This window comes from Myripristis murdjan, chromosome 17, assembly GCF_902150065.1.
Source record: "Myripristis murdjan chromosome 17, fMyrMur1.1, whole genome shotgun sequence".
In the NCBI taxonomy this organism is placed as follows: Eukaryota; Metazoa; Chordata; class Actinopteri; order Holocentriformes; family Holocentridae; genus Myripristis; species Myripristis murdjan.
This window is the reverse complement of record NC_043996.1, coordinates 6,206,110-6,220,453: the sequence shown is the minus strand read 5'-3', so window position 1 is coordinate 6,220,453 and position 14,344 is coordinate 6,206,110. Positions and strand designations below refer to the sequence as shown.

The 14,344-nt window shown below is 46.2% G+C and overlaps 1 protein-coding gene across 1 annotated transcript; it reads right to left on the bottom strand.

Moving 5' to 3' along the window:
- Positions 1–9,711: 9,711 nt before the first annotated feature.
- Positions 9,712–12,522, bottom strand: LOC115375605 (zinc finger and BTB domain-containing protein 14-like). Its single transcript, XM_030075064.1, has 2 exons — positions 12,391–12,522; positions 9,712–11,764 (listed from the first exon to the last, which is right to left on the bottom strand). The coding sequence occupies exon 2, from the start codon at positions 11,739–11,741 to the stop codon at positions 10,569–10,571; it is 1,173 nt and encodes a 390-aa protein (XP_029930924.1). The 5' UTR covers positions 11,742–11,764; positions 12,391–12,522; the 3' UTR covers positions 9,712–10,568.
- Between the last annotated feature and the right edge of the window lie 1,822 nt (positions 12,523–14,344).

Below are 14,344 nucleotides of genomic sequence, written 5' to 3'. Positions count from 1 at the left end.
CGATATGTATCACATATACAACTACTTTCACATATTCAGCTGGCATTGACTATATATGTGTAAGTTATATTTGTGCATATGAAAAAAATAGTGTTACTAAATCTTAGACCTCTAATGGCTCTAATACACTGTACAACAATGTATTAGAGCCATTGTAGGGAGAGAAAAAAAATTACGGAGCCGAGGAAGAGGGGTGATACTCCAAGAAAAAACCTCCATGATTTAAGTTGTTAATTTACAAGGAGAAAACTCGTTTTTTCTCTGGGATTGAAGTGGCAAATTCATGAGAAAAAACTGACAAATTTAGGACAAAAAAGAATAAAATTCTGACATTATAAAGCGGCAAATTTATGAGGAAAAAACTTGTGGTTTTAACACCAGAATCACAATGTTACCATCAGCATCCGGACTTTGAGAGGCATCCCTGTGACTTGGGCCGATTCAGAAGAAAACATTATTGTGATTTGTGTTTTTTCTCAGAGTATTACCCTCGCTCTTTTTTCTCCCTACAGTGGCACTACATGCTGTCATATACATGTCTATATAGGAAAATGCGCTAATTTATAAAATATTTCATGCATGGGTATTTATATATGGGCATATGCCATATATGCAAATCCCTGATATACATTTTTTTTTTACATGGGAAGTAACTAAACAAGATTTGTGTGGAGAGTCATGGTGGGGTAATCAATAAATCCCCCAGCCCTTCCTGTCAATGACAGATAGGGATGAGATCACAAGCTTGCTATCTCGTGTGTGTATGTTTAAAGTGCTGCAAATATAGATCCTTTGCACAAGTATAGACCTTTGTGTGTCTTTGTGTGTGTGTGTGTGTGCAGGCAGGGTGGGGGCTGGCAGGAAGTACACAATCAGGGTTTATCCAGTTTCTTTTCATCACTCGCTTCAGTTTCGAGTCCTTAACCGGCACCAACTTATCAAGCTGGTGAATTATTCACCGAGGGAATCGTTTAATCATGCGAGTTTCTTTAACCTTTTCAAAAAGCCGGCCTGACAGCCAACAGGGCCGTGTCACGGGTGTGTGTACACTGCAGGGAAAGGCATGCGCTAAGTGAGTGTGTGTATAGAATTAGACTCGGCACCGTATCCTGTTTACATTCACACGCTCCACTCCCGTGAGCCGTCGCCCGCGCCGCGCTCGGGTACGAGCGTTAAGTCAGGCGAATGTCCCTTCCGCTCCTGCTTTTGTTGCTCTTAAGTTGCATTATCTTTAGCTTTAGCGCGGGTAGACAGAGAAAGAGGTCAAAAGTGCACAGCGGCACCTCTGGCCTCCTGCGGCGGTATCTTCCTCTCCGAGCTCCGCGAGGCACACCTGTTCTCCGCACAGTCCCTCCATTTTGTGCCGAAACACCAACTGTTGCTTTTGGAGGGGGGCTGAAATCCCCTCTGAAAGCTGGACGCTGACCCTCTGCCTACGAGGTGTTTATGACAGCAGGTTGGATCGGAGGCACTTGAGCTATGTGACCCCCCCCCCGCCGACCCCGCTCCCCAATGCAAAAACAGTCCCTTCATTCCTGAGCCGAAAGCCCTGCGATCGCTAAGCCTCGGTTTGAAATCTTAGATTGTGAGAATATGGCGAAGAAACGTCCTCCGCCTTTTCATCCCTCTCTGAGTTTTAAGAGGCTTCGGAGGCCTGGCTCAAGTGCGCAGACCTCAAAGGCCCTTCTGGACTGATAGTGGTAAACGCAGCTTCAGATAATTTCCCGGGAGGTATGCAGGGCCTAACAACTGCACACTGCGCTGACCGTCCCGTATCTTTCCACAGCTCCCTTTGTTCTGTTTCAATCGCTCGGGCCACTGGCACGCATTACCTGGAAAATCAAGAGGTTTCCTTTGAAACATCGGTCCACAGCATCGGCTTCACTGAATAACAGCTTTAACAACCACCACATTACACGATGCTGGGTGTTTGCTGCCAGATTGGGAGTTCAAAACCTTTGGCTGCGGGGCTGCTGTTGACCGCTGGCGATGGCTTTGAGGACAAGGCCTTCACTGTTCATGGACCAGCGACTCTGAGGAGGATGCAGCTGCTGATAACCCTGACTCTGGCCTGATCTGAGTCCTGTGCGAGGACAGAGGCAGACTGAGGGCGAGGTTTGGAGCGGTGATCCGCGAGGCTCACGTTGTCTTGATTTTGGCAGCATCCTTGGCTCCAGACGCTCATCGCTGTGGTGTTTCTGCACGGCACTCTCCGGAGTTCACCTGTCAGTCAAACCGGGAGTCCGGCGCTGCTCCGTCTCTTTCTTCAGATTCTCTGCTCTGATTTCACCTCGTCTCCTCTGCTCATTGAAAACCGACACTCTAGCAGGTGTCTAGAACAACCAATATAGCAAGTAAGAGGTGTAACGATTCATTTTTTTTTTTTCATAAATGCATTGATGATGAATTCTGATGATGGATCTACTAAAGAAATAAACAGAATGAATTGCTCTGATTTCAGCCTGCATGCACATGAAACACTTAGAATTGAATTATTATTATTAGTCTTAAATGAAAAAAAGAAAAAGAAAATTTTTAATTTTTGTGTTGGTAATGTCTATTTTATTTTATTTTATTTTTTTAGAATAAAGGATGTCTGATTTTTCTCATTCCATAAGAAAAAGCATAACTTTACATTATCAAACTTATTTATTTAACGGCCATAACATTTCGGCTCAAAGTATAAAAAAAAAATCATTCTTAAATTGAGTCAAAAACTGAATCGTGAATTGTGAATCAAAGCTCTCATGGAGGAGGGTTAAATCAGTAGTGTGTTATATGAATGTGAGAGTAGCAAAGTGGAAAAATGATATTCACTTTAATTCACTGACTTTCTCCCTGGCATTGTGTCTTACATTGAGTTATCACGTGTAATAGCTGCATTGGTTGTGTTTGATTTGGTGTCTGCTTAGCCTTTTTTTTTTTTTTTTCTGAGGGCTGGTCAGTGCCGACGCTGGTGCAGAATAAAGCTGCTCCCCTGGGGTGGACAGTAAAGGATCCTATTCTAGTCTATGTACCTTTTAAAAATGAGACCTATCACATGTTTATTTTGATACTAAAGTCGTGCAGACGCATACCTCTGCCAATGAGTCACCATGTTCAGGGTCTCCCTCTCAGCGCTGTGAGTCGCCCACTGAGGGTCGTGTGCTCCTGAGCGTCTGGCAGACAGAAACAGAGGCCCCTCTCATGAACCCAGACCTCAGACACGTCTGGCTGCAGCCGACATCAAAGCCCACCAGTTTCCATGCTCAGACGCAGACAAGACAGAAGGAGGCCAAGTGGTCAGAGATTGAGGCGATACCTTTTATCATTTATTTTCCCTCAGCGGGGGAACAGAGACGGGGCCGCGCTCAAGATTAAACACAGAAATAAAAGGCACTCCTGGAATCGCGGGCTGAGGAAACAAGCGCCTATAATTGATATTTGAACACCTGCTGAGGGAAAAGGACGGCGGGGCTCTCGACGTCGGGCCCGGCTCCAGCTCACACACGGCGGGGTTTCAACAGGTTGGTGGAGGAGCGGACGGCCGATGACAGCAGCCATTGTTCACAGCGTCGCGAGCGCAAGGAGAATTCACTTAATATTCAGCCAAGTGAGATGTTTGGTTCCCCTCCATTTCTGCTTGACAGACCTTTAGGACGGCGTTGTCAAGCCCGGTGCAGGCTGACGCGCCCCTTGGAGACATCGAAAGCCACGTCTGAATCACAAGCAGAGAGCACATCTCGTCTCTTCTTTGAACCCAGAATAATATACAGGTTGAAATCTCCCTAAAAAACCGTGTCCTTCCCCCCCGAGGGAGAGCCCAGAGAGAGCTGTGATGTCAGCGGCGTAATCCCCGAGGGGGAGGAAGAGAGAACGGGGGGGGCTGTCTTTACCCCAGGGTACGTCTGGAAATGATTACTAAGACGATTTTGAAATGGATCTGACTCTTCCAAGAAGCTTTTATGTGAAATGCAATTTGGATAATTTTGTGTGTCATGCAAGTAAATCAAGGTTGTCTTCGACGAGGCCCTGAGAATCACTCGCAACAGGCCGTACAGCGCGAGGTCGAAAGAGCAATCACTCACATCCCATCAAGGGTCAGAGTCAGTGTGTTTATGTGTTGGGTCAAATGCTCCAGTGGGGATTCATCTTTGATTCCTCCCAAGTTTCACTGTCTTTACTTGAAAAGCACACTAAAATATTATTTTATTTTATTACTTTATTATTATCCTGAGATGCCGTCCATTCAAAACAAAGCGGAGAAAAGTGAGTTATATCGGCCCTTTAAGAGCTCTGACGGGGATTCGGCCCCTGATGAGCTTCAGTTCTAATCCAGTGTGTGTGTCAGAGTCTCCAAGAAGTCAGCGCAGAAACAGAAACAGAAACAGAGAAAAGGCAAATGCACATTGACATTACATAATATATCACGCAGAATTGCGGTCAGTTGTCTTTCACTTCACTGAGATGTATTGTAAATCAAAAACTGTCATTCACCGCATGATGCCAGAATCATAAAAGCAGAACAGTGTCTTTCATCACTGGATATAGATATCCAGTTTTTATTTGATTTGCATGAGCAGAAAGTGAACCGACACCAACGTTGACATCATGCATGCAACGTCGTAAGGCATGAGCCGACGCAGACACATAGAAACGGATTGGGTGCTTATGTCTTCATGCGCTCTGGTGATTTTATCTTGAAATGAGAAGACATTTACGGGTCACCACATCATAACAATAACCAGTTAGAGTGCAGTGTCTCTGCTGCACGCGGTCCAACAGGGCACATCCTCTCTGCGCCTGCATTGTTCGCTGCAGCAAACAAGAAACACCTGGATCCCCCCAGCACCTTAAAGCAAATATTACAAATTATTTACCCACATCCAGTGCAGAGTGTGTGCAGCCTCCCGATGAGACTCCTGTGGGCTTCATAAAGAATAAATGTAAAATCATCCATGTGCCAAGGTGCCATCAGTGTACGGAGAGCAAAACTATCAGCACTGCAATTCAAAAACGTTCAGCTGGAAAATAAAATAAATTTGGTTAAAATGTCAGTCAAAAACTTTCATTTTTGAGCTGAATTTCATTGATCAGAGTGACAGCTTACAGTTATAATGTAATCGTACAGTGGCCGGCTACTATATTACTACTGGATGTTGCCCAGCTGTCACTCCAATCAAGACTGGCCAATAAAGATGGATCTTTCTGCGTAGGTCCCGCCCACAAGACAAACAAGCAAGCAGAACTTTTGGATTTGGATTTGCCAACAAACGTTTTTGATCAACATCTCAGTCCCAAATTTATTTTAGTTGCACTAAAACGTTTTTATGATTTTGATTTGAAGTGCCGATAGTTGTGCCCTAAAAACTACTAAAATCAATTCTGCAAACCTATTCTGCTTGATAGCATAATAAAGAAACAAAAAACAGTTAAAAATAAAATCTATTACACTTTCACGGGTTACTCTAATCTGACTTCATGCTTTTAAAACAACAGGGAATGCCATAAATCCACGCCTCTGTATTGAATAATTCAAAGAGTGTAATCTATACCAAACATCAACCACCATTTCATCACATGCAGAAATATGCTTTCATCTGCGATGCCGGGTAGGTAAACAGGTTTTGGAATAACGCAACAAGCCACGCATTCTTTTTTTTTTTCCTCTTTCTTCAAAAGAGTCTGCAGTCTGCTGCGTGTCTGCTTCACTGACAGATTAGAGATTGTGACAGATTACTGCAGAACAGTTACTATTTGTTGTCATTTGTAAGATTATTACTGTGGTGCGCTGACCATTTCCGTGCACGGTGACTCTGTCAGCCCTCAAGCCGCGGCTCGCGAAACTGTTCAGATCCCTCGGCATGATCGCCGGGGGAATTTCATTAGAGTGAGACCTCCAGGGCTGAGACTGATAACAGAGAAGGAGGGGAGGGAGGGAGGAGAACAGCGTGTGCTGTGTTTGACCAAAGACAGCCCGTAGCTGTTATCTCTACGGGGCGCGGGGTGAGGAGGGGAGGAGATGAATGAGGGGAGGAGGGAGCACGGGAGGGTGAGGGAATGGACAGAGGAAGGGGAGGAGAGAGAGAGAAAGGAGGAGGGAAATGAGGGGACAGGAGGACAGAGGAAGGGAGCAGGAAGCAGAGGAGGATTGAGGGAGAGGGGAGTAGAGGAATGGAGGGAGGCCGTGAGTGCGGCTGGCAGGGCTCCCCGCTGAGGAGGAGCGATGTGATGGTAATCTCTCAGCTGGAACATCTGCTCCGGGCCCCAACAATGGCCCCGCCAGATAGTGGAGGCTCTCGGTTATTGGGCGATCCAGCCGGCAGCCAGCGGCGATGGCCTGATAACCCCCCCTCTGCCAGGCTAAAAGGGAGGTCTTATAACCAGGGCCGACCGTCGGGGTCAACGCCGCGCCGCCCAACAAAGGCGCACCTTGTCCGCGGACGCGCCGGGTCATGCTTAATAAAGGTGCTTGCTTCCATGTGGCCTGATGGGAAAAAAGAGGAAGCCCGGCAGATGGGAGTTCCTGTGTTGGAGGTGATGAGTGAAACCCCCACTAACATTCCTCACAGATCAATGCTCTCCTTCAATTAATACCACTTTGAAGACAGAGGGACTACCTGCTACCCGGGCATCATTAAGCCAGTTTCATGTGCTCTCCCTCATCAGCGTAAACACATAACGCGGCTGTTTACACAGTAACTGGAGATATGCAGTTGCAAGATGATGATTTATGCTTTTTTTTTTTCTAGCTTTAAGATTCCTCGGAGATAAAATCAGAGACATAAAATGTCTCATGAAAAAGACGGCGGGGGATAGAGTGGGACCCGTCATCCAGAAGTCCTTAAGCAGGCAACTGTACAATTCCAGATGGTGCTCGAGTGCGGACGGCATCACGGGAGACTGTATGGCTCATGGATGTCAGCAGCTCAGATTAAAAAGCCCCTTTATGCACGGAGGAAAAATATGCTGGGTTTGCCTTTCATGCCTGTATATCACATGGAATTGTTTGTATACAGTTGTTTTATTCTCCCAGAGCGTGTGAGAGATGAGATGAATGTAATTAAAGTTTTTTAATTAGACGCTGCTCTTTTCTGGGAAGCCTGTGGCAGCGCTGGGTGGAGCCAGAGTGGAGACAGGAGGCTTGTGGTCTGGCTGAGGGAACCACGCCGGCCAGGGTAATGGAAACCGGGTGTTCACCATACACATACATGCACACACATACACAGTCTCACACACACACACACACACACACACACACAGACATGCACACACATTCACTCATGCACACGTGCCCACACACACAAATGCATACAAATTCATGCTTTAGAGTGCACACATAAAGCCACACAAACTCATGCTGAAGAGTGAATCCAAATGCACAACCCCCACCATACTAATGTATGCACACACACACACACACGCACGCAAATACATTTACTCATTCATGTGACTACCTGCACCGTAGAATTCACTGGCCTGCTAAATTCCCCAAATACTGATGATGTGCACATTTGCATGCACATGCATGCATGCAAGCGCCTGCATACATATAAACAAATAAGCGCTGACACACAGAAACACAGACGGACTGACACACACACGCACTCGCTCACACCCACCCTCCTCCATACTGATGCTCCATCCACACGCACAGGCACGGATGAGTACACGCACATAGGTACATGCATGAATGCACCCTCACTCGCTGCCTATCACTCGCATGCAGGCACACTGAGATGTGCGTGCGCACACACAGGCCTCATTATAGATGCATATAGCACACCAACCAAACATATAAGCACTCACAGATGCACGCACGCACACACACACATGCATGAATGCACACTCACACTCTGCCCCCCCCCCCCCCCCCCCCCCCAACTCATTACACATGCATACACACACATATGCGTGCACACATATAAATGCGCTTAGGCACATGCTTGAACACACACATACATGCACACAATAAGCCCTCGTCACACAAATCCCTTGGCACACACACACACCAACATAATTCATGCAGACACTTAAACCCCCCACCCCCCACCCAAAACACACACACACACACACACACATACTCAAACACACTCCACACGCACACACAAGGCAGTCACGACACAAAAGGCACACAATAGAATAAACATACTGCATACCCAGCCCAGTTACACCAACAGTGATACAAAACCCAGATCCTGCATCTTTCACTGGCTTTAATGCACACACACACACACACACACACACACACACACACATGCACACACAGACACACAAAGGGCCAGGAAATGCAGAAAACAGATCTTGGGCATCTACTGACACCAGTAAGGCAAGGCCCGCCTTTTCCATTAGACACTGACGTCAGTTTTCCACAAAGCCATTTCACCCCAAATTATAGGCGATCAAACCCTTCCCCTGTTAACAGTTAGGAATAGATCAATCTCACATAGGTCTGAGCCGGAGAGGGGACCTCTTTCCACCACACTGTGTGGTCAACCAGTCACAAATAGGTAGATCTCCTCGCCCGCTGTCGACAGAGAGCGAGCGGTGGCTGTGAAACCACCACACAGCACTGGCCTGACTCCCAGTCATTGGAGTCAGATGTATGTAAATGCATGGAAAACATCAAGGTGTGATGGCGCATACATTTCACACAGGCAGCGCATGTGCTTTGAGGGGGTGAGCTCGGCTCCCTTCAGCATGCAATATCTTTAATTCCATTAAAAGCTGCAGCTTGAACACTGTCCTCTCCGGCTCGTTTGGGCCTGGACCGTCTGCACAGGCAGGTCACATTGGCCAGCAACAGGTCAATCGCTATGAACAGGGCACCATCTAGTGTTGCATACTGAGTATGAGAGGGCTGCAAAGATTCCCTTGACGACACCACACAGCCATGTTATGTGTGTGTGTGTGTGTGTGCGCTTCAAGTACGTCCTCTACACTGTCTCCTATGTGAAACAGGCGTTTAGAGGTCACCTCCTGGTCCGAGTCAGACCTGGGACACGCCGGGTGAACCTGAGGGCCCGCAGGCTTTTAAAAGGGGGAGGGAGCTGGACAGCAGATGTGACTGTTTGCACAGACCGGCCTCACAAACAAAGCAAAAACTTGCGCTGCTGCAGCTTCAGTCCCGCACAAGAAAACATTAGCTTAGGACGAACTAAAGACGTGTCACTGTAAAAGGAGCGTTGATTGGTTGTTTCTTTGTTTCTTGGTAGACTTTTTTTTTTTTTTTCCCCCGTGTGATGTGTACATTTAAAAATACCCCACGTTCAAACGCGGCAGCTTCAAAAGCATCAGTAACACCGGCTAAATCTCTCTCAATTGATTAGGTCACGCAGTTAAACACTTGGAAACGCGCAGAAATGTGGAGCCGAGGCTTTTGTGGTGTCATATTTCACAGTAACAGGTCATTGTGATCCTGGCAGAAACAGCCCGGTGTGCCGCTCTGTTTTTACACATGATTGATTATTAAAATCACATAACGCGACTGTAAGCCACGTCCGATTCTGCGCTCAAGTTGAGAAACTGAGTCGTAACACTTTTGCAGACGCACTCTACCCACCGTCAACCAAAACCCTGGACTGGCTTGATCAATGTGGCAGCGGCTGAGGTTATTGATCATACCTTTGAAACCTTCTGAGAGTGATTAGAGCGTGCCTCGCCTTTGCCGCTTTGATGTGCATACAGTGAGAATCGAACTCTCCCAAACAAAACCAAACTTTGGAACAACAATAAAACACAGCAAATGGTGTTTATTGTCAAAGTGTAGGAGTAGGACAATGTTATATGTGCATATTTCATTATCGTGTAATCGTCTCTAATTGTGCAACAAACTAAGCTACAGTATATACAGACATCTATCATTAACTGTTGATAGCTGGATGACAGTTATACTGTATAACAGTAAATCTAGTTGGCCGGTTGCTTGGGCAGGACAGCCTGATGAGACAATCCATCGAAGGCCCAAGACTTTGGTATCATCTGTGTAAAATGCAAAAATGGTGACTCTTACTCTTACAGTGTAATATCAATCAATACAACTAAACACATCCATTAAAAACATCCACATGAATATACTCAACGCAACAAATGTTATGCAGAAAATCTTTTTTTTTCCCCCCCGTCTCTCGCTTTCTCTCTCTTTTATCTCCTTAAAATCCAGTAAAGGTTAAACAAAACATTTAAATGTTACATATCCCATAAAAGTAAAAGAGAATAATGTTATGAGAACCCCCAGTCTAGATAGCAACGATGCTTTGTGAAAAATATACGTATAGTAGAGTGAACTAAACATTTACATGATTTTACAGGCGGAAAGAAAACATCGTTTTTGACATAACTCTTTTAGAATAATAATACAGCCCCACAGTCTTATGAACATGCTATGATCTCTTTTACTCACTCCGATCATTGTCCGTGTGATTTGAGGCCCCGCAGCCTATCACAGGGTTGTGGTTGTGTCGGTGTGTGTGTGTGTGTGTGTTTATGTACGTGTCAGTGTTGAGGTTTGAGTGAGTGTTGTGCACTTGTGTGTGTGTGCCATGTCAGTATGTGTGTGTGTGTGTGTGTGTGGTGGTGTGTCGGTGGGCTCAACAGTCCCCCGAGTTATGCGAGTGTGGCCCGGTCTCCATTTTCCAGTCTCTCTGGTCGGTGGCGTCTGCCTGGCCTTGCTGGGACGCGGCGGGGGACAGCGACATCTGTCTGCGCGGGTTGCCGCTGTGCATGGTGTTCCAGTGGCGCTTCAGATCCGACGCTTTGATGAAGGCTTTGTCGCACGAGCCGCAGTTGAATGGCCGCTCGCCCCGGTGCTGCCGCTCGTGGTCTTTCAGGTGCGACTTGTGCTTGAAGGCCTTTTCGCACATTTGGCACCCGAAGGGCCTCTCGTTGCTGTGCACCCGCTCGTGCCTCTTGAGGTCGGGCCCCCGGATGAAGGCCTTGCCGCACACGACGCAGCGGTGCGGCTTGAAGCCGGAGTGGATCTTCAGGTGCTCCTTGAGGTGGGCGGCGGTGGTGAAGGCTTTGGGGCAGTGCTCGCAGCCGTAGGGCCTGTTGGCGGTGAGCAGTCGCTCCTTTTTGGCGTTGTGGTCCATGGGCTTGGTGCCGGGCGCCTGGCAGGAGCCGTGGTCGCGGTGGCCGTACAGCAGGTACTCCAGCTTCATGTCGCTGGAGGAGGAGGAGCCCCAGCCGTGGCTGTGGGGGTCTTTGCCCATGTTGGTGCTGTAGTTGTGCGGCTGGGAGACGTGCGAGCCCCCCGGGCCCATGCCGTCCATGCCCTGGTCGTAGAAGCTGTTCTTCCTCACCTCCTCCATGGCCAGCTCCTTCAGGATGGCGTCCTGGGCTCGCATCCCGTGGTCGCCGGGCGCCTGGTTCTCCCGGGTCTTCATGTTGGTCAGCTCCCGCTTCTGGGTGCACAGGTTATCCAGGAAGTTGATGCCCAGGATCTGGCCGGAGGACATCATCATGTTGATGTCCTTCTTCCGCACGGCGAGCCGGGCTGTGTACATGTAGTTGAGCACCTCCTCGAAGATGTCGGAGCGGATGAAGTCCAGCTCCACGATGGAGTTGTCCTCGTCGCTCTGCTTCTTGAACAGCTTTTTGAAGTAGTTGCTGCAGGCGGCCAAGACACACCGGTGAGCCCTGAATTCGATGTTCTCCACCACCACCACCACGTCGCAGTGCTCGCCCTCCATCCTCTGTTGGTTGAGCATCTTCAGAAAGGTGGCTTTATGGTCATAGTCGATATATCTCAGTAAGTCGGACATGTTGCAGGTCAAAGTGGAGCAACCTGCAAAGAGACAAGCGGGGAAAATGTCTTATTTTCACAACCAAACCAGGGCTGAGAGTAACCTGCCGAGCGGAGGGGTGGAGCGTCCACACCATTTGCATGCTTATTATGATAATTTATACGCGCTGGGTACGCAACAGCCCATTCACTTTCAGAAGAACACAAACAGATCAATGTGAGGCAAACTTGTCCCTACGTGAGTGCCCGATGACAGACGAGCGTCGAAAACACACATAGTAAACAAAAGTGGCTAAATCAGTCATGCAGAAATCCCTAGGAAAAAAAAAGGCCCGACAGCGTCAAAATCCGCGGTTACGCCGACAGATAATTTACACACTAACCGAGACTTGTGCCACATCCGCACCGCAACCCAAGAGTTAGATCCACCGCGTTTGCGTGACAGTGGCGCTCCGTGCAGAGAGGATAACCTTAGCAAGAATATTTCACATTTCACTGCGCCCAGCCATTTTGGTCAGCAAGCCTCCATTGGCATGTTTCGGTGTCTTTAAGCAGTTAAGAAATAGCAAAGGAGAGCGCGCGGCCCTGCTGAACGACATGCGAAAACGTACCGGGCCGCTCGCGACGCCCTCCCCGAGCCGCAAATAGAGAAGAAAAAAGGTTAATACCCGAAGCCTGAACGCGATCCTTGTGTTGTCACGCAAGGCAGTCGACGACGATCCAGAGCTGTCGTTTTTCCTCTTCCTCCTCTTGTTGTGACTGTTGGGCTCCGCAGGAAATGCTGCATTGTTCTGCTGCCACCTACAGCACCGGAGCGCGCACTCCCCGCAGATCGTCTATGTTCGCGAAGATGAGTCACTCACTGGTAAACGACCGCTCTGGTCTGGAGGCAGGGGCGGAGCTAGCTGGTATGGGGCCGCGGGCAAACAGCCGCCCTCCCTCAAAATTTACAGTGATATCGGTATAAAAATATATACAAACATAAGACTCATAAATATCAAAAGGAAATAACAAAGATCAATGATAAAAAAAACAATCTGATAAAAAAGAGAATTGGGTTATTACACTGCTGGCACAAATAAAACAAAATTGCACAAATTCTTTATCGCACAAATACATAAACAGAATAACACACTTGTAAAAGAAGAGAACCTGATTATTACAATATTGCACTTAAAACTAGAAACACAAACTAAATTGAACTGCCATCCAAACCCAAATAATCCCAACATTTACAACTACATACATATAAAAAATGTACAAAAAAGAAGTAACAAAGATCAGTAAAACAAAGTTTAGCATATCAACACAAATAAGAGTCAAATTATGACACCTTTACACTATCATTAGATTTATATTAGTTTCATCGATTTTGCATGAAACAGAAAAAATGCAACAATATGTCAGTGAAACTATTTGCTCTTCTTTAGACTTGCTCAACCAAGAGTTACAATGTTTTCTTATTTTAGTACAAGAAAAAAAAATTATGTTGCACAAACTGGAAAAAAGCTGATGCAGGGCTGGGTCTTTTCTGTTAATGGAAATCAGTTTCTAGTGATTTTAAACTGGGTGTATTTGACTACCTAAGACATAATTGTGGTGATGACACATAGTCTTTGTTATAATAAAGGATTCAAGTCCTGCTCACTACCAAAACATGAGTGCATGCCTGGAAGATATTCCATAGAGGGGAAAAATGTGTATTTAGGTCTATAAGCAAACACAGGCCTTGCTTTTGAAATCTGCATATTTATTTTCATCCTCAAACTTTTTAACACAGGCTGCTGTACGACAACAACTTGATGGAAAAAGGATAATGAACCAGTTAAGTATTAAGTTAAGTGAACCAGTTTAGTGTTTTTCTGCTTACAAAAGGTCTGAACTCTTTCTGATAGAAATTTCTTCATCCAAAAATGCAAATTTGGTCAAATCTACTAAACACTGATGTGTCTGAGCTCATTAGCAAGCTCATCTGTGCACATGGATGACCCAAAAATGGTATATAAAAAAAGGAAGTCACAAGATGTAAAATTTTCATTCTGTAATTTTTAGCTGTCAGACAAAACACAGGCCACCAATATTCACTTATACATAATGGAAATCTACTGCTCCTATATCTATATCCTCCACACTACCACCTGGTCTCTAAAATAATCAGAACAAAAGGACGGTTTCATCTCAATTTATTCATTTATTTTTACTTCTGATTACAAAGTACCTGAATACATGATTGTAGTTGTAGGCCGAGCTACTTCTGACTGGAAAAACACAAAAGCAACCACTGAACTATAAAATTGGATTATTATTATTATTATTATTATTATTGTTATTATTTTGTTTTTGACATCTTGTAATGTCAGTAATATAATTTTGTTTTGAATATTTGGCCCAGTCAAACCTTGTGTTTTTAACAGCAGATATATCTAAAAACAGCTAGATCCACATCTTGGAAATTTGCAATAACAGGAAAGTCTCAAACCGGGCAGGAGTGAGAGCTCTTCACTTTTTCCTCTCTCCGGCACACATGCATGTATTCAAAGGGGCGGGCCTCGGACAAACAGGCCTCAGTGTAGGCTTAATTATCTGGAGCCATAAAACTCCTGCCTTAATTAGCCCAAGGGT

Coding starts and splice junctions, on each gene's coding strand:
- LOC115375605 (XM_030075064.1), bottom strand. CDS start 11,741: ATGTCCGACTTACTGAGATATATCGACTATGACCATAAAGCCACCTTT.